Below are 22,599 nucleotides of genomic sequence, written 5' to 3' on the forward strand. Positions count from 1 at the left end.
TTAGTGATTTCCTAATATTTTTTTAAGTCTGACCATAATTGTGTTCGGTTTAATGCAAAGACTAAGCAGGTCTTCTTTTGACTCTGTCAATGAAGTCCGTTTAAGTTAAGGTCTTTTAAAAAAGAACTTAGCTCATCGGCAACTACAGTTTTGTAATTCTGTTTGTAAACTCAATAGATATACAATATAGTTGTGGAACATAAACAAATTGGGAGTATAGAAAGTCTTCTATTTTTCAATTAACTCATCGATGTGTTCCGGAAGTGACCTTAATACCCCATTATTATTTACCTTATAACCTCTTTCTGTTATTATTTTCAAGCCATAGAGCTGTATTAGACATATTTTTAAAATGTGTCGTTAATATTGCCTTTGCTTTTAGCTAAGTACTCTGATTGGTTACACAGCCCTATATTAGCGTCACATGCTTCTCTTCTTCGCATAGTTGGTTATCAAATTAATCGTAAATTTTCAAAGTTACTTGCAACTTCTGCAGCGTTAAATTTCATGTATTGAACTTAGTTGTGGTTTCGTCTTTACTGAGTGGAAAGAAATGTACCTCATTATAGTTTTTGTTTCTATATAATATAGGATTTTGCTTATGTTATGTTTTCTGACGGCTCTTTTAGTTTCACATTATAATCAATAACTTATACTTTTTAGGGCCCTAAGATGTGGTTTAGTTTCCTGTTCCTCTTCAAGTGCTCTGTTTTCAAACCTTTTTACAGCATACCTCGCATCATGTCGAAGTTTACAAATACTTCTAAACTTTCATTTTTTAAAGTTTTCTTAAAATTTCTCTAACTGCCTTCATGGCAGCAACCCTGCCTAACCAGTTTTCACTACGCTTCAAGTGAAAATTTTTATTAGTTTACGTTTGGCCTTCGTAGGAAAATAGTAACTGATAAATAATTTAAACACGTTAACTAGTTCCTAATCGTCCTAAAGTCTCAGAAAATTTTATATCACCTTTGGCCCTACATTTTCAGGTATTTAAGTTTCTAGACGGCGCTTAATTTTCAAGAGCTTTAAAAGTCAGAGAAGTCTCTCAGAGTCTCACCATTTAATTTACTACTGCATGAAAACCTTTTTTTAACCAGTTTTATATTATAATGCAACTTAAATTTATATTCACTAACTTTGCTGTCCCTTTTTTGGTTTTCCAATCTTCAAGGTGAGAGTGCGGATGCTACGATTTTCTAAGAATAGTTGCACTTTCTATCACTGATAACTGATACAATTCAAAAGAAAGAAGTAGTAGCAATATAAAAATAACATATTATTTAAGCATAGTAAAATTTTAGTAGCAATGTAATAATAATAATAATAATAACTATAATTTTAGCCATATTACTCCTCGAATAGCTCTAGATATGTTTTGGTCTAGAGTACTTGGTGTACTAGCACAAGCCATAATTAAGAACCTGTCTTAAAGATTCATGATGGAGGCCCAAAACAGTAATTAACAGACCTTTCCCCATTATAAAGAAAATGCCTGAACGTTGACCCAAAGCAGGCAAGAAACGACATATTCTTTTTAACTAGTAACTAGTATACAGTATAACTACTATACCGCACCGGCTCAATCGTAGCGACCAGATAGCTAACTACATACGTTCATTTAGTAGTATATAACGCGAGCACCGCGTTTCCATGGATTTGAGATAGTGCTAATGTATCACTCATAGCATGAGCCTTTATAGCAAAAGTCTTCACACGCATTTAGTGACTTACAAGCCCGAGTACTTCTCCAGATGGATTAGCATGCATGTGTTTGCTACCTAAAACTTTTTGGTGGTTAGTAACCACTCTCCGGCGAACGGGCTCTTTGAGCTTAGGCGAATTCATAGTAATTGAACCTCTCTGGAATACTTGCAATACGATCGTGAATATGGTTACCCTGCTTAGTTGAATCATGTTGAGGTATGCATGCTACTGTGGAGAGACGTAGGCTTATCGTTACGTACCGAAAGGTATGCTTTTAATAATGGTAAAAGCCACGCAGAAACCAGGTCAACTTAGGCTAGTGTTTATATTCCTGGTATCAGTGAAGCTGTTGCCTCAGACTCGAGCCTAATTTAAGTTAGGTTATAGCGTCGAAGCTATGAGCGTTGTATAACATACCGAGACTGATGACCTGTTCGGACGGAAGTAACTTATGTTCTGGCGTGAGCGTATACCAGGGTCGCCGGCCTGCGACAATTCTCTGTGAAAAGCAAGGACGAGCAGTGGATATCTCTTATGTAATTGACTAGCACGTTGATGGAATCAGCTAAGTTGCCTGCGCGCTACTGCTTATAAGTCACTAACCGCGTGCGAAGACTTATGTTTAGAAAGGCGTATGCAATGAGTAATCGCGGTCATCCTATTCCCAGATCCATGGGACGCTGGTGCTGGTTGCATGCTTTTAGAGGAATGTATGTAGTTAACTAGCGGATCGGTTAGATCGAACCGGTGAGGTATAGTATTATACTGTATGCTTGTACTAGCTAAAGGTATTATCTGCTATACTTTGCCTAGCCGCGTGCTTAGTTGAGGCCTAGTTGAATAGTACTAGTTGCTATAGTATATAGTCTGCAGTATGGTCTCGGAACTATATGATAATAGTGTGACTTACTAGTATGTATATACATATGAGGCGGCAAGCCCCCACAAAATCATAAAAACCTTACCCACTATGTTATCTAATATGTGGGAACGAATATCATACTTCAAAATCACTCTCCTGCTAACAAATTTTTTTATTAATGTAAAGACCAGGCAATACAAGGAAAGCTTGCCTAGAAAACATAAACAAAAAAAAATCTCTACTACTTTTAGGCTCTGCAGCTTACCAGTTTATTATCTCAGATAGAGGGCTACTTAGTAACTTCAAGCATGAGCCAACTTCTGTAAACCATTAACCAGCAAATTAGGTTATAATTTTCCTATATAAATGAAAAGCTATTTGGGAGTCTAAGACCCCCTGCAACTACTAACGGTATTGTGTAACTATTGTTTCATTTTTGGTATTAGTTTATAAGTTAAGAATGTACTTTTGTATAGTTATTTGCAACTCTCAATTCTTTTCTGTAGAAAATTATGTGGATTTATGAAGCAGAAGCTCATCTTATACGTTTACATGATGAAGTTCAGACAGACGAAGCGATACTTAATGATGAAATGAGCACGTAGACTAAGATATCGCTAATTATGAAATCCGGGATCAAGAAGCTCAGATGAAGGAATAGTTATTAGTTAACGAAAATGAAGAAGTAGACGCTGGACCATGGTATTTGGGAAAGAACGGGTATACTAAGTGGCGTAAAATGGCCCCACCAAAAAAAGTTAGAACAAGAATGCAAATTATAGTAACTCGTTTACCCGGAGCAACTGCTCGATCTAAAGAGGAAAATACTCCTCTAGATTGTTGAAAATGTTTTTTTGATGAAGAAATTATCGACGTAGTTGTTGAAAAATACCAATAGGTTTATTTTGTCAGGTACATTGAACTTTGCTCAGGAAAGAGATACTAAATTAACTAGTCGAAGTGAAATATGAAATATTAGCTTTTTTCAGCTTATTGTACCTCGCTGGATTACCAAGAGTGGTGGTGGACTAAGCATTGAGCAAATATGGGCCGCAAATGGTATAGGGATAGAGATCTTAGACTTACTATATCTATTGTAAGATTCCGTTTTCTAATGAGGTAAATACGGTTCGACGGTGAAGACACCCGGAACGAAAGGAAAACTACAGATAAGTCAGCACCAATACGGCAAAATTTTGATTTGTAAAAAAACTGCTCCTATGGTCCATTCGAGTACCTGACAACAGATGAAAAATTGAAGACTTTAAGGGGACGTTGAGTTTCAAACAATTCATGCTATATAAACCAAATAAATACGGTGTGAAAATTTTTGCTCTGGCAGATGCGAAAATGTACTATACTAAAAATATGGAGGTATATGTCGGGACCCAACTGGAGGGGCCATTTAAAGTGAACAATGAAGCTGCAAGTATTGTCAAATGACTTAGTGGACCGGTGTGAAATACTGGAAGAAGCATTACCATAGATAATCGGTTTCCAGTGTTAAACTAGATAATGTCAAGTTACACCACCAATTAATTATTCTGGGTACAATTAGAAAGAAATGGGAAATATCCCTTCTATTCCTATGTTAAATCCGTCGACCATTTTCAAGTATGTTTGGTTTCCGAAATGGATCCATAACACAATAACTCAGTATACCCAACACTTAAGACAATTAAAACAATATAGGAAAAACACAAAACACTAACCCTCTAAATTTTCACCGGAGAAATGGGCCGTGATTTGTCCAATCAGAAACCTAAGAAACAACATAAAAATAGAAGGAAAATTAATATTGCAACACAAATAATTTAATTTGACCTACCTTATTAATTGAAAACAAACTAAACAATGTAAAATTTTATCTTGTTCAATTAAATATACTGTGCATATATGGAAGCATTTCGACCTTTTGTAAAGGTATAAATACAAACTGAAACTGGTCAAAAAAAGCATATTTAATTAAATGTTTCTCCGTGTACGTTCTTCTCGCAAATTTTGACAGTCCACACTAGTTTTTTACATCCCTTAAAAAAAGACAAGGTTGTGCTTTTAATATCGAGTTTGCATAAAACTGACAACTTTGATAAGAATACTGGGGGAAAGCAGAAACCTGAAATAGTGACAAGCTACAACCAAACCAAGGGAGGTATGGTCACCAACTTATATGCTTTGTACAATTGGGTCCGCAATAGAAGGCGGTGGCCAATGGTAGTATTCTCCACTACGCTGAACGTGGCTGGTACAAACTTTCAAGTTCTCTATGAAGGGAACTTGACAAAAGTAAATTCATGAAAATTTTTTTTTTTTGGAAAATCTATCACTTACACTTATTGAAGAACATTTGAGAGGGCTTGCGATAAATAAAAATATTCCGCGAAGCATAACTGCTAGAATAAATGAAAATTTTAGGTATCAAGAACCGAAGGAGACCAAAGAAAGAGACAACCATCGAGGAAACTGCTCTAAGTGTAAGGGTATAAAGCGGAGAACAAGATATTATTGCGCGAAACGTAAAATATATCTGTGGTCAGAACATTCCTTTTGTTATTTGTAACGATTGTTGCGGAAAATAGGTAATATTTTTAGTCAAGTGAGATGCCCCTCTAAACAAACTGTTTTTGGTAATTTTATTTATTTTTTTACTTTACTTTAATTGAAATTTCTTTTTATTTTTTCAGCACAACATATGGAGTTTAACGAAAAATATTTGAGAAAAAATTAAAGCCGTAAGACTGTTATGAAATGCATTCGTCGCATCTGATTTGGTTTTCTAAATTTTCAAGTTAGATAGAAGTTAGAAATTAGTGTGACGTGTATCCTAATATCTCAATAAACAACAAATGTTCTAAATTAAAGATTTTTTTAATTTAATATAAAAATAAAAATTTAAAACTCAAGGGATCTCAGAGGCCTACTGCGATTACTAATGTCTAAATAAGAGGAGCTACTACTGTAGGGTTAAGTTTATTTAACCGGAAAATCGGAAAATTATCTTGTTTTACAGACGCATTTTGAGAAGGCAAATACGACTATAAAACTATTATGGGTTATATTATACTAATTAATAGAAACCGATAAAACAAAAGCAAAAACCATTGAATTAACGTGTGAAGCGGAATATATTGTACTTAGCAAAGCAATTGTTAACCATCATAGCTATAGAACTTAATAAGAGAACTATTCCTAGTTTAGGGGCAGAACTCCACAGATATATAGATCATGTAAAAGTCAAAAACGTGAAGAGAATTGCTTCGCACAAAAGGTTTAGACGTGTGGATAAAATCTTATCTCATAAAACATGAACTCCGGAGGACTACGAAGTACATTATATATATACGTGTATATATATAAAGGAATTTGGCAGACATATTTACAAAAACCATTACTTAGAAAAAAAACGCCCTGCTACTAGGAAATAATTAAGGACTAAGAGAGATACCTGTATATTAAAAGCTAAAGAATAATATGGTGCTAATTATCTAACTTGCACTGTGGGACAAAAAAGTTGACCTCCAATAGATTCTAAAGTTGTCTATTAAAATACTGTTTTCTTGGACTAATCTCGAGCTAAAAACTTGTAATACTTTTTCCAATTTCATTTTGCTTAATTTTTATCAAAGTTAACCATAGCAGAACTCATGTAAGGATTTAAAAAAATCTTAATAATGCAATTTTTGTCCCAGTAATATAGCAGTTCGAGGAATTACAAAAGTCCGAAGCAAAAGTATGGTTTAGGCCTATGGCTATAAACTCGCGGCGGTCTTAGCCTGCCGTCATAATATTCCATCAACACAGATCCTGGGTACTCGATATAAATGGAGGACGCTCAATGAAGGCAGTATTTCCAAATATTATATCTTACAAAACATCCTTATTTTATTAATTATACTTTTTCCCTAGCCTTCGCCACAATAATTTTTTTCTATTTCTACCAGTTCATATTAATTTTCCCCGAGCAATAAGTTATATACGAAGGGCAGGCATGGTTGGGTAGGCAAATTGCCTCCGATAGTTTAACCAATCAACTTACCGTTTTTGTAATTAATTAGAGTAATTTGTTAAGATAATTATAACTTTATTACCTGATTAAACTTAATTTAATCTTATACACAGCTCCACCTCGTCCTCGCATACTTAACGCAGTAGACTTAGCACTATTATATATATATATATTTGTATAAGTCTATAAATAGAAAATTTTTAAAAAAATAGGTTTATAGAACTTTGACCGTTTTTAAAAAATAAAAAAAACCACCCAATTATTTTCTCTGGTAAAGTAACCTCCAAACGATTTTACATAAAATATATATATATATACTATGTATATTTGCGTGGAGCCTTATTGTAACTCTCTGAAGCATAAAGGGCAATAATAAAAGCTAACTTAATTGAAGACTTAAAAGTTCAAATAAAGTTTATCTATTTAATAAATACAAAAGAAATATAATCATTTATAACATTTGTGAGTATATTTAATGACTAGCAAATATTATTTGTCCGAATTAAACATTATAATTTAGTTCTAGACCATATAGCGGGCAACGGCAGTGTGGACTCAACTCATCATGTTATAACAAGATATTCATAAGTTATTTTTTGTCCCCAAACATCGCCAGCTTTACACACCATATCAAATATGGGAATTATAATCTTAATTCTATACTATCACATAAATAATAGTAGGCAAGCTGTTAAAAATTAAATTTACAACCGTTTTACATTACTGAAAATGGTGTAACTAAAGAAACTGTTATACGTATCGAAGTGGGAGGGACTAGGATTATTTTTTTAAAGCTTGGGAAAAGTTGTGGTCTAAAGGCTGTCATCATAAGTAGAATCCCTTTTTTTTTACTTGTGTAGCAGAGAAAATCGTTCCGTCAGCCGATACTACAAAAGTGGAGATTGAAAGCATTAGTGTGAGAGTCGCATGCGATCTCTTTGGTATGAATGCAGAGAATGTAACGAATATTAACTTGTAGAAATGGAGAGAGGAAGCTACTTTAAACTTAAAATACTTACGAGCTTTCCTTGTAAAATTGCTTAGACATAAATACGGACACAATTCAGGCGGTACAACGAGAGTGACGGCAAGAGTTCATAAATGTAAGGAGAATTAGACTTCAGTCTTAATAAATTAAGAAATTTTAACCTAATAAATATGTTATTCTGTTAGGGTGGTCATTCATAAAAGCTCAAGCTTTAGTCCCGCAAGACAGTTTTCTGGTATTTATTACAAGGGTTATTGGTTGAAAAAAAAGGCTAATAACAATTTTAGCAAGGGCCATTTTCGCGATTATATACCACAAGAGGGTACGTAAAGTAAAAGTTAAAAACCCATAAATAAGGCTAATAATTCGTTTTAAGGGTAATAACCAATAAAGTCAAGGTTTATATTTGTAAATAAGGTACAATTTAACAAGAGAAAGACCTGGAACATGCTAGTGGTATTTGTTCTCAGGATAACCGAAATAATACCAACAACTGAACATCTTTTGAGTGTATCTGCCGGCCACACTTATTATGAAACCATCTTTAAGTGTTACCGCTTGCCATGACCGGTCGTGACTTTGTTACTAAAGAATTCTGAACCAGCACAACTAGAAAAGCTCGCAAACTTTATTAAACAAAAAATCCAATCAGTTACATATGCGCAAATAGTTCAACAGCTGACGCAAGTAAAGAAATACGAGCAGACTCATAACTAATAAATAATGTCAACGTTGCTACAGTGTAAGAAAAGAGAGTAAAGGCCGGCTCTTACTATATTTTTATAACTTCTGGTAAGAGGAGTCGCCTCTACAGGATATAAGTAGTTAGGGCAGAGCTTGTTAACCGATTAAATTTAAAGTTTGCAGATAAGAATAAGAGTAAGTAAGTCGGCTAAACAACCCGAACAAGAAAATTTTAATATGTTGACTGATAGTTCGTAAAAGATTTGATGTATATCACTTAAGTGAAGAAAATAGAGATCATTCAATCCCCACAAGTATAATAAAAATCATTACACATTTAAGATATAATAACTATGGGAGTAAAAATTTAAGAGTAAAAGGGACAATACATTATAAAAACTACGAAAGATGCATAAGCAAATAGATAATGAATATAAGTATAATAATAACGTCAGAATAATATTAAAATTTACTAAGATAAACGTAGAAGAGCAATTCCAGCCTCATCAATACCAGCAATGAACTTTCCAACCTTTACATTTTCATCATAAATTATCGAATCTTCTAAGGGGCTAATTAAAATAGAATTATTAAACAAGAACTTTTTGTGTAATACTAATATTTAATGGTAAATAAAAGTAAAATATCCTTAACAGCATATCGGCTCTGAGCGGAGGCTCAATAATAATCGGAAATATCCTTTTTCGAATGTCTAATACAAACTTTGAACGGGCGGTCAACTCTTGCCCCAAGTAACAGCCTTTCTGAAAACTAACTGTACAAAAAGTATATATATATAAAGTTATGAAGGAAAGTAACAGTTCACTTCCTACAAAAATAATAATACCGCCGTTTAACTGTTCAACGTTAAATTCTAGGGGAAGAGCTTTACCGGATGGAAACTCTGGACCTTCTGGAATCCCCAGCAGGTATCTTTTTAAGGGTGTACGATTAAGTTTTGTTTTGCATATCATGCAGAAACTAAAAGGCAGTTTAAGTGTTAAGTATGTTAATAACAATTACTTCATAACGTTAAGAATGACAATTCATAAAGATAACAAGAGGAAAAAAAGTTACGCTGTATAAATAATATATATGTTACTATAGTGACTTTTACGATTAATAACTTTACCAAACCCTTCGACAAAACTTAAGAAAAAGATAAACATACAAACACACTTTCTTTAAGTTACCTAAATATATAGTTTCAAAAATTTACAATGACAAATAAAAATTGTTAATATAAGTAATATCTAAAAACTAGTTGACTTTAATAAATAAAATCGAATTAAAATTTATACCTTCGTTTATCGTATTCTTTTGAACTTACAAATTTGAAATCAACCGAAAATCCTACAAAGAGAAATGATATACTTAATTGCTATAATAGTTTCATAAATTAAGAAAAAATTAACTTTAAACCTCTTATTGATAAAAGATACGTTGATAAACTAGAACTAGAAGATGGGTTAACCTTATGATAGACTAAAAAGTTACCGTATATAGAAAATTAGTGTTTGAAGGTAATTTGTATGTTTGATTGTTACTGTTTTAGCTTTTGAGCGTAAGGGAGTTAGTACGTTTTAACTTGTCATAATCTAAAATCATTGAATGTAATCTTTATAGCCTGTGTGCCACAGCTTAGATGATGAATGCGGGAGTTTCGGTGTATAAACTTAAGATAGAATCCTGTCTTGAGAGCTTAGAACTCAACATGATAATTTTTGTAAAACAGACTTATCGGCGGTGCCGGCTATATATAGTACTAGTATAACCACACTATTACAGCGCAGTTACACAAGCGCAGCGGCACCCAGAGACAAAGGCACCAAAATGGTACCAAAGCCCAGAAGTCCAGCCACAAAGGCCGGTCTAGGAACGAGGCAAATAATCCTAAGTAAATACCACTCATTCTACAGACCCCTAAACGCTTTCGTCCGCAACTAAAGTAATTTTACCTCATTAGAATGTGATAAGTAGTACAGAAATAACTTACTGTTACGCGTTTATCTAAAAATTAAACAATTATATAAAAAGCTGAAAGCTTCTATACGACAAGATAATGGTTTTCTTTAATCAAAGTAAAACAGTTGTTAAAAAAAAGGGTAAAGTAATTAATTTAATAATTTTTTAATCAAACATCTATTTATAAAAAATGTAAGTTTAATAAGTAAAAAAAAAATTATTTAACTTTTGAATTAAAAAATAAGGATATTCAGAACATCATATTGAGATAAATTATACTAATTATAAAATAAGATATTCATAGAAAAATAATTATATAAAAAAGTTTAAACTAAATTATAAAAGTGCCAAAACATTCTTTAATATATATTAAGTAAAATATAAGTCTGAATTAACTTGGTATTAGTTACATCTGATTAAACTAAAAGCTTCATTAAGTAAAGCATAATATAATACTGAAGCGGGTATACTAATAATAAATATATATATACATATAAATTATATACCACTTTCGCTGCCTCGCTCTACCAAAAGTCTGCATCCCAGCCCTTCATGGCGAGGATCAACACCAGCGCTTATTACAAATTTTGTATTAATAAGTTTTTCAATTTGAATTCCTTTAAAACTTTTAAAAATTGATAAAACTTGGATGCGAGAAGAACAATCTTCAATATTCGTTTTGTGTTTAAAGCTGTATCTAAACATTTTTATTTATTATCTATTATCTACAATTTACAAACATATTGAAATATCTATGTACCAGTAATAAATATATAAAATATAATTACTTATTAAGATGGGAAGTTAACTCTTGTATACGATCTTTTTGGCATTCTAAATAAAATTCATTGAAACTCAAAGGCTATAGAATTATATAGCCTGTAAATTCATAAATACATATAAAAAAATCTGTATAGCTGCTGACATTCAAAGCGAATAAATTTTCTTCAGCTACAGCAAAAGTTCTTAAAGGCACATGGATAAGTGTATCAAACAAGATCCTACCTTTGTGTATTTACTGGTAGCAGAAATAAATTAAAAAAAAAGATATTTAAAGTAACCCTGGCCATTAAGAAAAGTAGAAAAGATGACGGTCTTCCTTTTAGAAAAAGATCGCAAGTCATTCGTTACTAAGTTTTGTAATAATTGTGCGCTGCTACTACTACTGACTTTTATTAACCCCAATCTTTCAGAAAGATGAGCAACTGTAACTAATAAATAATGTCAAGGTATACAATGTATATATATATGGAGAGAGTTACCATATTGTCGAAACACAGGAAAATTTTGGTACCAAGTTGCAAAAATCATAACAGTAGAGTTATGTTTCTAATAAAACCACTTGAATAAATGAATTGAAACAATAAGTATATCCAATCTAAATATATCAAATAAAAGTAAGAACAGAGGGATAGAAAGCAAAATATGTTAGCGTAAGATTGCTGCTTATCTATTTACTTATTTAAAAACCGACATGCCACAGCTGGACACCCGACTAATGGTTACACCGGATAGTATAGTGTGGGCTACGAATGAAATGCGCCAAAATGTTGAGTATAACAGTAATTAGTATCGGGACAGGCGCAATCATGATATGTCAAGGTCTCCAAAGAATTGTATAAAAATTTATAACTTAAGTAATTTTACTAAAAATTCTGTCAGTCACTAGCAGCTCTCTTCCACTCACGATCCCTCCTCAGCTATAGAGGATAACACGGCCTCGGGTGCTTGCGTTAGAAGAGTAACTAGTTGACCAACATTTCACAAAGACATAAATTCTATGATTCACTCCATCGATAAATCCTATTTTGACTTAGACACGGCTGTTGCCCGGTTGATAGTAGCTAAAAAGGAGGCCCATAGTATATTCACCCCATTGGAAGAACGTAAAAACCAACAGTACAACTTACTAGGTCATATATATTAGCTTACTGGCTGAGAAAAGGCGGTAAATGAGAGCAAGGTATATACCTCTTGCTTTCATTGCGATCTACAATAATATAAACAATCGGTTTAAGGAAGAATTAAAAGTTTTATTTAACGAGAGCTGGCAGACAAATTAATCTTCTAGGCCGGAGAACAGTTCATTCCCTCTGGGGATTAGCAAGGACCATTAGACCTATTAAAGCTAGTAACATTAACACACCGTCCTGTCATTTCCTCAAAACCACTCACCGCCGACCTCCTCGGAAATTGCATAGGCATTTGTTGAATAATTGAAACTCACTCTCAATTATAAATCTGACAATAATGAGCACCATCTCAAGCACAGGTCCTCATTGGTTGCAGCTTACAATAACTGTAGTAAGATTAAGCTAATCAGCAGCGCAAAACTTAAAATTATTCTTCAGCCCCTAATACAAACCTCGAACCGCAATGGTATTTCTAATTTAATGCTTAAAACAACTAAAATTATCTTCCTGATATCTGGGTCAACCAAATTCTTCACACCATCTACTTCCTAGAATGGTGGAAATTAGAGTTGTTATTTTCAGTTTAAAAATTAGGGCCCTAGCCATTTTATCAGAAGCTTGTTGTCCTGCCTTGAGAGGTGGCGGGAGGGGTCATTCTTTTTAGGCCACATGAATATGAGAGTATGTGCGCTTTGCCAAATTTTCAATTTGGTTTTTGTTTAAGACAACTCTTATCATCGTATCACGTGCTCAGATGTCCTTATGTTTGTCCCACATCTTCCATTTCTTCCCTAAAGATATATATACCCTTCCTCTAGGTGACAATACAATGAATCTCTCTTTTCCTCCGTCAAAGTAGAAATTCAATGCTCAAATCCCTCTGGAAGCGCCCCTTTAAGTCTCCTGCGGAGCTTTGCTGAATTTGTGGCGAATACTTTCATGAACTTGAATACAATTTTTCTTCCTTATTATGGCGGAAAGAACTTACCAGCCTAGAAGTTAATATTCTTTGCACTTCCCACTACAATTAAATGCGATTAGGAAAAGGGATTGAGCCTCACGCGACTAAGAATGCGGGCTGGCAAAACAGCATTACCGTGCTGCCAGTCCCTTTACACCCTCCCTTGGTGATCAGGCTCTTAGCCACGCACCCACCACCGACACCCCACATAAAACATGATAATCGCTTCTTTAACTGTCCGAGAGAAAACCGGCCCAAAGTCAGCGAGAACTATTATACCGCTTGAGCCTCTCAGACTGCCGTCCTGAAGAAAAATCAAATTGAGGACATAAAATGTTGCAATCAGATCAGCTCATTTTTAAAGAAGTAGGGGAGGTACATTAAATAAAAGAACTTTTGAGACTGTTGACACTCAAACTAGAAAACAAAAAACCAGTAATAACCTTTGGACACAGAACTTCTATTTAACATACAGTAAAGCCATGTAATAGGAAAATAAAGAGATAATTACAGAGGAGCAGCTAATAAGGAAATTGAATCCTTGCCTGCCCATGATGAATTTGAAATCGTTGATAAAAATAGTCTAAACAATGATAATATCATCACAACTACGTGGAGGTTTCATGTTAAGTCATACATTCAGTTCAAAGTGAGACTGACTGCTAGGGGTTGTCAACATGTACCTGGTATCGACGTAAAGAGGTTTTTTCCCGTACTTTCCAAGCCATCATTCCGACTACTTATTATCAATACTAAAATTTTACAAAAACCTATTCACACAGTTGATATAACTTCAGCCTTTTTACATACCAAATTACGAAGCCAGTCTATGTACATAAACCTTAAGGTCTACAAATGATATCACACAAAATAAATTGTTAGCCAAGAAACCTTAAAGAACGCTATAATAAGGAAAGAAAATGTGCGTTAAAAATTAAAGTTGCTTCGTATGAAAACTTAGCTTGTAGACTGAGAAAATATGGTTGTTATCAAAATAAAACTGATGAATGAATTTTTTATTCACACATTTTTGAAACGATAATAGGTATTTTTGTTGATGACTGACCGCATAATAGTTGGCGTTCATCAAAAATTTCTTTCTGAGTTGAAAAGGAGTATAATAAAAAGAATGCAGCAAAATTAAAAGAATTCTGGGGATTAATGTAATAGATAAAAAAGCTAGTCACTTACTAGCTCAAAGGTATAACATTGAACAACGTATCTAAAAATTCCCTATTGACACATAATCAAAATGTAGAATACCTTTACCCACCTGTACTAAAATGATGAAGACAATAACACTAAGATTATAGCCTATTCGGGATCTTAACGTAATATCGTTGATAGCACTAGGCCTGATATTTCATACGCAGCATCTATGCTGAGCCGAATCTTTCTGTTTGCAACAATGAAGAACATATGAGATTGGCATTTAGAAACATATCAAAAAAGAAGTTTTTCGCTTCATATGAGATGCAATAACTATTCTTAGAACAGTATCTTATTTGAGTGCTTTTGTGATTCCTAATGGACTGACTCCTACGACTATAAAACTACCATGGGTGATATTATTATAGTTAACGGACCTCTAGTGCAAGTCTTCTAAAATAGATAGAACAAAACCCTATTAATCTTCTTGCGAGGCTGAGTACATTGCTTTTAGAAAGGTTACATTAAATTTATTAGACCCTAAATATATGCTCTTAGAAATTTTCCAAACTTTGGATTATAAGTAAAATTTTATACTGACAACGAAGCAGTGAAAGATATAGTAAAAGGTGATGCATCAAACAAGAGGATAAGCGCTTATCACCACATTAAGGACGAACTTCAAAAAGAAAATACTTACATTGAATATATACCCTCAAGACTAAATCTGGCAGACAAATTTACAAAGCCACTCTCATTTCAAATATACAATTTCTCGATAGCTGCTTAGTTGGAAACTGAAAACGATACGGAGCTTTAATAGGCTAAAAGCTACCAAACTATCAACATGATACGTAATTAAGAATACTCCCGAACATTTTAATAATCAATTTTATGTATAAAAGCGATACAACCTAAAATAAATCAACTCGTATTATTTGTTTCTTTGTTTAATTCAATTATATTCCATCCCCTATGTTCTTCTCAATCTACTTACTTGACTTTCCAAGCCACCCGAACAATGTACTCGCACTTTTTGCCGATGATGTGGCAGTATTACATCTAAAAGTCATTAATAGGTTACATACTAATTATAAGTTATCTTCTAAAGATACAAAAAAAGTTATATCTAAAATCTTAACATTAACTTTTCTAAAACTAAATCATGTTTGCTAAGTAGAAAACGCAAGCCCCCAGACCGAGGGACGCTTATTTACGACACCGAAATTTCCTGGTGTTTTAAAGCAAAGTATCTTCAGGTAGTGCAGCTGCTAAACCAAAATTGGTTAAATGTGAATTATACTATAGAAATAGCAAAACGAGCTGTGAGGTCATTACAAAGGTGCCTATACAGCCAAAGCCATTGTAGTTTGTACAAATTTCTTGTTTGTAAAGCTTTTATTCTCTCAATTCTGTTCTATGTATTACTCGGTCAAAATACAAAGTTCAATTAACACCTAACAATAGAACGACAAACCAGAACACAAAATACCAAAAAAAACAAATCAAAATTTCCCAATTTAAAAATTATTTCTAAAAGTAAACCAATCATAATTAAGAATTCAGTTTGTGATATACAGCTTTCATGTTACTGAAAAATTATGGAAAACTAACTTTGAACATAGAAATACTGTTGTGTAATTTGGTAGAAACAGGTTATTTGTACTTAAATAGGTATATTGTTAAAAATTCCTCGGTAACTAAGCTTCTTAAAATGCTAGTAAATTGCTATAATGTATTTTTCATATTAAAGAACTGTAAATGGCTATCAATTAAAGCATTCAATCTTAAAAATGTATGAATATTGGAAGAGCGGACCATAAATAGACATATAACTTTATAAAAGAGTAACTGGATTATTTTCCTACTTCACGCTTCTTTGTCTTATAGTTGTTCATTTTTGTCTCCAGGGCTTATAATCGATTAAAGCTCAAACGAAAACAAAAACAAGCATAGGAGTATTATTTATCAAACATAAATTTTTTTTTTTAAAAGAATATAAATTAAATACCTGACAATCTCCTTTTTATAGGCGATGGCTAATTGTTATATATATATATGAAATGGCCCGAGCAGGACATTTCTTTTTTTTTGCTTTATTTATGGTTTTGACTGTGTGTGGTGCTCCTCAGGAGTCTTTAAATTTGTCAAGTAAATGATTACCTTGTTGAATCTTTAGTAACTCTATACTATAATAGTTTATTTACCCGTTACTATATTATATAACTAATAGTTTATAAATATACCAATTTCAAAGGCCTAACACCGGTGAAGTCAACACCTTGTAAAATATATAACCTCCTATTTGATCTTACGTATATTTACTTTATAAATAAAAACGTTTAATGTACATATATTCTGATCCTTTTTTTTTTGTGTATTCATATTATATTTTACATACATATTATTTGAAGGTATACCTTAAATGAAGAGAATTTTAGCCGTTGGCGGTTGAATGCTTCTCTACCCATTCGTAAAAAAGCTTTGAAAACTTCAATTTTCTAAATATCTCGTTCGTTATGTAGAGATTTGTCGTGCAAAAAATATGATGCAGCAGTCGGCACCTAAGCAGGTGAAGCGCCCACAGTAATGAATAATACACATTACATATAAGCGTAGCTTGTTGTGCAAAGACTACATGTATTTTGAGCACAGTAGCGGATAAGGTCTTGTTTGATTATATTGACCAGCACCACCACGGTGTGTTGTCGTTGTCGACTACCAAGCAGAGCGCTTTTTTAAGTGAAGCCGGTATGTCTTTTTACACCCCATTATTGATACCAGCATGCAAAAGCTACTGCGTCATCGGTGTAAAGTGCGATGTGCGAACTGCTGGTTAGCAAGGTATACATACATCTAGCGCAGAGAGTAGAGTGAAGAGCAGGGGAGCCCTGGGGCAAGCGGGTCAGGCTAAGAGAAGCGCAGTGTTGATTAGGTTGCACGTTTAAGACCGAATTGAGGACATTCCTAATAATACTCAGCATATGAGAGCTGCTGCGGGAGGACTCTGAGTCTTACGCACTTGAAGCCCTTTGTCAATCTTTAAAAAGACACCCTCGTGTATTATTTAATTTTAAGGTCTTGAGTCGTCCATTTTACGAGAGGCAGTAGCTGACCTGGATACAATCTTTTTGTCTCGGCGATACATTACGCTTTCTGTTAAAGGACAATCTCTTTTTTATAGCTAGTTCAGCCGTAGTTATCAAATGGCCCCTTCTGAAGAAGGTCTTGAAAAGTTGCTTAAGTTTAAGAATTATTCCCCCCGAGATCCTACTGTACTTTATAAGTTTGCTTAAGCTGTTTATATGCATTTACTACTGTCACTTGCGCAATTCATTATGCCAGTATTTTTTTTTAAGCTTAAAACATTTTATGTCACTTTTTATACTCTCATTCTTTTTTAAGATATATAATTAAGTATTTAATGGTTTATAATTTTTAACTCTACAGTTAGCCTCTTTAAAGCTAATGAATCCTTGCCAAATGCAAGTTGAACTAACTGAAATTCGCAAAAATGATAATAATGATGAATCTATTCTCAATAAGGATATAGATTTAGGCAGTTTGGCGCCAAGAAAGATTACTTGGGATTTAGAAAGAGATTTAGGTACTTAATTTGTAATTACTGACTTTTGGAGTTTTTCAAACTTCCAATTTAACCTGATCTCTAGTGATATATTTGTTATTATTTTGAGTTATATAGACTTTATTATAACTTTTTATAAATGTTCACGTTGTTTATTGAGTTTTCCTTTAAAGCCAAAAAATTTCGGCGTTTAGAGAGGAAAACCGGCAAAGCTATTGCGGAACTCGTTAAAGAAAGACTGCAGGGAGAGAGGAGTGATGACATTGTTTATGTGGTTAATGCCTCCGTCCCCTCTTTTTCTTCATTTCAGTAAGCTGTTCCACTTTGAAGGCTTTTTTTCCCGCTTGTTTGGTTAATAACGCACAGTTTGCTTGAAGTTTATAAAGTGCAAACTTAAAAGTCACTATTATTTTACAATTTTTATCGCTTGCTACTAGTGTTCTATGTGCCAGCAAATTGTACTGATCCTGTATAGGAAATTTTGTTGGCTTCTAGCTGGTATGCGCGCTTGCACTTAGATTAACGGGAGCACGCCTTCTGCCCCGGTTAAGCAGTTTATTCTCAAAAATCTCGAGCTTTCAAAAAAGTTACTAATAATAAATATAATTTTCAAAGAGTAATTAGTGTTTAAGCAACTGTAAAGAAACTACTTCTCAGCTTTTGCAAAGATACCGCAAATTTTCATTTTCCTTGAAAGACCACGCTTACTAAGCTCCTGTTTAACAAGTATAATTTATGAATTTTTAGTTATAAATGTCTGAAACCTTCGTTGAAATATTTAAGAACTGTTAAAGTGTACCTATGCCACAAAAGTAATATGCCTTAAAAAAGGCTACGAGGTCAAAACTAGACGAACAGAATAAGAACAGGAGTTATTTATTAAGCCGCTTTCTGAGTATACGAAGGACTTCTACTTGGACCTTTTTCACTCGTGGTCGGATGCAAAAAAGATTGATTTGATGTAATGAAATACAAGAGAAAGTTATATGATAGTTATAATCTAAAAAGAACATTTGGGTTCTTTATTCAGTGTAATAAACTGTAACCCAGTACTCAATGTTTTTAAATAGTGGGGAAGCTACCCTTAGTAATATATTGGTAATATTGTGGGCCCCTGCTGATGACTTAAAACCAGAGAGGGTTGTAGAATCAAAAAGCTCGGACTATTTTGAATTCAGCCGACTAAATACTGAAAAGGTCCTTTTTTAGGATTATAACGGTGTAATGTCACCCTACAAAGGAGCCCGGTCTTCCTCCACATATTAAGTCTCCTGTTTCTTTATTTTATTACAATCAATTAGTTAACTTGTAACGTTAGAGAAGGTTCTATTCTAAGGTTTTTAGATTGTAAAACTTGTCCTGAACAATTATATAAAAAATTTTAGTCCAATTTTAGCCAAACGAATACAAAAACATAAAGTTGTAAAACCTAATTAAGGTTTAGTATTATATTTATCCTGATAACTAAGATAAAAAGGCCGCTCAATAATAGAGCAAGTATTTTAATAAAATAAAAAGTTCGCCCTTGTAAACTTAATTAAATAGTACATAGTAAACGGTACGTATAATTAAGAGAACCTTAATTTTTTTTAAAAAAAGGTTATAATTTTATCTGCCTATTTCAAAAGTGTAAAGTTTTTTTAATAGAAACGCTATAAAATTATTATAGAAAACAGTAAAATCTACTCACGCCAGTTATGTGAACATGAAATACACTTATAAAAGGTGGTCATGGGTTCATCAGCTGAACGCGTTTGCATCATACGGAAGTAAGCTTCATTATGCGAACAATTAGGACATGTCTCTGATATATAGTCAAGCTAATTTTTAAAAAGGAAACGTGAGTTTTCTTTCAAAGGGAAACCTATGGTTTTGTCTACGTTCTCCCAAGCATCATCACCCCCAATAACATCGTCTATTTCTTTCATATTTAAATAGGTTTTCTTTTGTATAGGATGTTCGATATTGTGGACATAAGGACAAGTTAAACAAGTAAATCGAAGTTTGCCTAACAAAAATAACTCCAATGCGAACACTAACTGGATACAGGAAACGGTAAACAACTACCATCTAATAAGGATTCCAATACCAAAGAGTTTCCGCATGTGGCGCAAAAGTACAACATTATCCTTGAAAGAAACAACTAAAGAACCCAAGTAGTGATATTTTTATTTTAGATTGCATAATCGTGTTATTAAGAAAACCAAATGCACATTGTAAATTATTATAGCCAATAACGGACATATATAATTTAATGATTCTTGGGTTAGTATTCATACTGGGTCATATAATGCGCCTATACTGACAAAGACCGCGGTTTTGCTTTAAAAATAAACTATTTTACCTAGTTAGGACAAAAAATTATATAACATCAGACCGCTAAAAACATGGAACACTCTCTTTTTTAATTAGAGGGTTTTACAATTGCTCAATAACTCATTTTTTACTAATAACTTTCAGGTGTATATAACTGGTTTAGGTCAAAAATGGAAGTTTTCCAATTACATTATTAATAACCGTGGACTTTGTACTTTATAAGCACGAATTTAATTTTTTTTAAATCTTTTACCATATTCTGTTGTTTCTTCATGCTTCCTATAAGCGTTTGTCTTAATTTATTTGTATCGAGTTCTAACCTCCTACTATTTTGTTAGACCTTCCATCACAAAAAGGTGGACGTTTTTCTTGGGAAGAGGAAAGTAAATAATTTAGATAACATTTTTACACCTTTCTTTACCTTCAAAATGATTAACATTAATTTCATATCAATATGTACAGTTCTAATTCATTAATTTCCATTCATCCAAAATTTGAGTAAGACTAATATTTTTGGGAAAGCGGATCGAACTGAAGCATTAAATTCTTAAAAGGCTAGACCTGCCTCGCCCAGTCAAAAACTGGACGCCCATCTTTAAGGGGCGGAAATCATTTAAAATATTGTCCTAGCACAAATTATTTATCTTACAGTTTGTTAATTTAATTTCTTGATTACAATATTTCTTTTTTATGACAAGCAAATAGAACTCATAATGCAAACTAATGGCTTTCAAACTTATAAGTACTCCACATGCTGAATATCTCGTGGTATTTTGATTATAAAAATGTGGAGAAAGAAAGTTAAGCATTAAAAAAAAAAAAGATTTTGCCTCTAGGATCCAAACAATTATTGGCATGGAAACTTTAAAAACAAATCATTTTGTCGTATACTTTTGGCCACTTCAGGTTTAAAGGCAAAGTGTACTGCGACTTCAGTAATTCAGCAATGCGCTCGTCCATTTAGCTTGAAAAATTATGATAGCGTGCCTTCAGGGAGCTAATATCCCATTACACTATTTCCCCTCATATATCGATGTGGATGTATATTTATGTGTTAAAATCTTATTAGGACAACAACTCGGAGCTATGCTATTAATTAACTCAGAGTGGGAGCAAGCACTAACCTTCTGCATTAAATGCTATTAGTATAACGCTAACCAATATGTTAAGAATTTAACCACCCTTCAGCACGGATATAAAACTTGAATAACTGAGGTTAACTATTTAATATTTCTTAGGTACCTTTTAAAATCTATTGCCACAATGTGTATGGTAATATCTATTTTTTAATAATAATCACATGTTAGCTCGTTTATTTATTTATTTCTTTTCCTTTTTCGGTTTTTACCGCTTCTTTAGTGTTTTAGTTTTACGATGGTCGAGAGGGCCTGCGATATTTATGAAGGTTATATCTTTAGTCTGAAGGACTAGAACAAAGGCTAAACGACTAGAGGGCGTTACAGTTGAAAAAATGAAAGCTTAGTAGTCTAGAGGACAACTAAGTAATAAACTAGTTTTACTAAATATTTAGAAAAGATTAAGAAACTTTATTTAAACAAAAAACTACAATCTTTAGAGGATGCGATTGCAACCATCCAAAAAGTTCTTGACTTAAGAATTGCTGTTCTCTTTAAATTTGGAAAAAGATAGTCGTTCATACAAAGTACATGTTTATTATTATTACTGTATTAAATCCTAAAAAACCAAATCTAGTCATTTTTCTTGGCATTTTTCCTATTTATTTAAGACAAAGCAATTATTTAAAGGCATATACTAAAAAAGTTCCACCATTAGTAACAAAGAAAGAATCCTTACTAATTAGGATATTCCATATGCTTAATTTATGCAGTCGCATGACCTTGTTTCTTTTAAGAATTTTAGTATTAGTTTTTGAAACTCGCTGCATCAGTCTGTCTCATCGGCGGCTTACAAATTCAAGATGGAACAAATACTTAATTGCTGTTTATCAACGCCTATCGCCTAGTATTTCTAATTAAATGGCACCCGCAATAAGTAAGAACTAAAATCAGATATAATATTTTTATTACGTCGCCGAAAGATTTTTTCTCGGGTTTAACATAAACAACTCACCCTTCTCCATCCTTTACTATAGATAGGGAATTTTTACTTTGCGGAGTAAAATTTACATGTTTTTGGAAAACTTTTAGAGTAAACTTTTCTTGTACTCTTACAATTTATAAAATTGTTGTGCCTTCACCTCCCCTGTTGCACTAGTTTAAGCTAACCTTGTACTCATCAAATTGTATATTATTAATTATATACATATATTTCTCCTTTATAACTGTATTAGTTACAAATGAACAAATGTTATCTTATATTAGACTTCTTGGGGTTAAATATATTAAAGTTGTCCTAAAACTACAATAATTAATTACTCCTCCTCGGGTATTTCAAATGAGCTCTCACCCCTTGCTGGCCTGTAGCCGTTCCATTCGACATAA

The 22,599-nt window shown here is 33.1% G+C and overlaps 3 protein-coding genes across 9 annotated transcripts; 1 reads left to right on the top strand and 2 right to left on the bottom strand.

Annotated features, from left to right (window-relative positions):
• Positions 1-6,477: 6,477 nt before the first annotated feature.
• LOC135146007 (putative transferase CAF17 homolog, mitochondrial) lies at positions 6,478-11,534 on the bottom strand. 7 transcript variants are annotated; one of them, XR_010283644.1, is made up of 14 exons: positions 11,475-11,534; positions 11,274-11,423; positions 11,138-11,217; positions 11,001-11,074; positions 10,719-10,909; positions 9,549-9,600; positions 9,095-9,228; positions 8,902-9,022; positions 8,721-8,819; positions 7,595-7,795; positions 7,428-7,462; positions 7,104-7,191; positions 6,658-6,729; positions 6,582-6,600 (listed from the first exon to the last, which is right to left on the bottom strand). XR_010283644.1 is itself a non-coding variant. In XM_064078147.1 (11 exons), exons 1-11 carry the CDS (start codon positions 11,521-11,523, stop codon positions 6,597-6,599), a joined length of 978 nt encoding a protein of 325 aa, XP_063934217.1. In that variant the 5' UTR covers positions 11,524-11,534; the 3' UTR covers positions 6,478-6,596. The 7 variants fall into 7 exon arrangements, 2 of the variants coding, with proteins under 2 accessions (XP_063934217.1, XP_063934216.1); XR_010283642.1 differs by having other exon boundaries at positions 7,104-7,462; positions 7,595-7,724; XR_010283641.1 differs by having other exon boundaries at positions 7,104-7,462.
• A 5,816-nt stretch (positions 11,535-17,350) lies between these two features.
• LOC135145983 (coiled-coil domain-containing protein 12-like) lies at positions 17,351-18,339 on the top strand. The gene is made up of 4 exons (XM_064078111.1): positions 17,351-17,510; positions 17,686-17,842; positions 17,995-18,095; positions 18,259-18,339. Exons 1-4 carry the CDS (start codon positions 17,442-17,444, stop codon positions 18,337-18,339), a joined length of 408 nt encoding a protein of 135 aa, XP_063934181.1. The 5' UTR covers positions 17,351-17,441.
• A 1,130-nt stretch (positions 18,340-19,469) lies between these two features.
• LOC135146021 (DNA-directed RNA polymerase III subunit RPC10-like) lies at positions 19,470-19,959 on the bottom strand. The gene is made up of 3 exons (XM_064078174.1): positions 19,889-19,959; positions 19,686-19,829; positions 19,470-19,625 (listed from the first exon to the last, which is right to left on the bottom strand). Exons 1-3 carry the CDS (start codon positions 19,944-19,946, stop codon positions 19,504-19,506), a joined length of 324 nt encoding a protein of 107 aa, XP_063934244.1. The 5' UTR covers positions 19,947-19,959; the 3' UTR covers positions 19,470-19,503.
• Positions 19,960-22,599: the final 2,640 nt, after the last annotated feature.

The sequence above is a fragment of the Zophobas morio genome, unplaced genomic scaffold (genome assembly GCF_036711695.1).
Source record: "Zophobas morio isolate AGI-343-1 ecotype UQ-CSIRO unplaced genomic scaffold, CSIRO_AGI_Zmor_V1 ptg000205l, whole genome shotgun sequence".
NCBI classification, from domain to species: Eukaryota; Metazoa; Arthropoda; class Insecta; order Coleoptera; family Tenebrionidae; genus Zophobas; species Zophobas morio.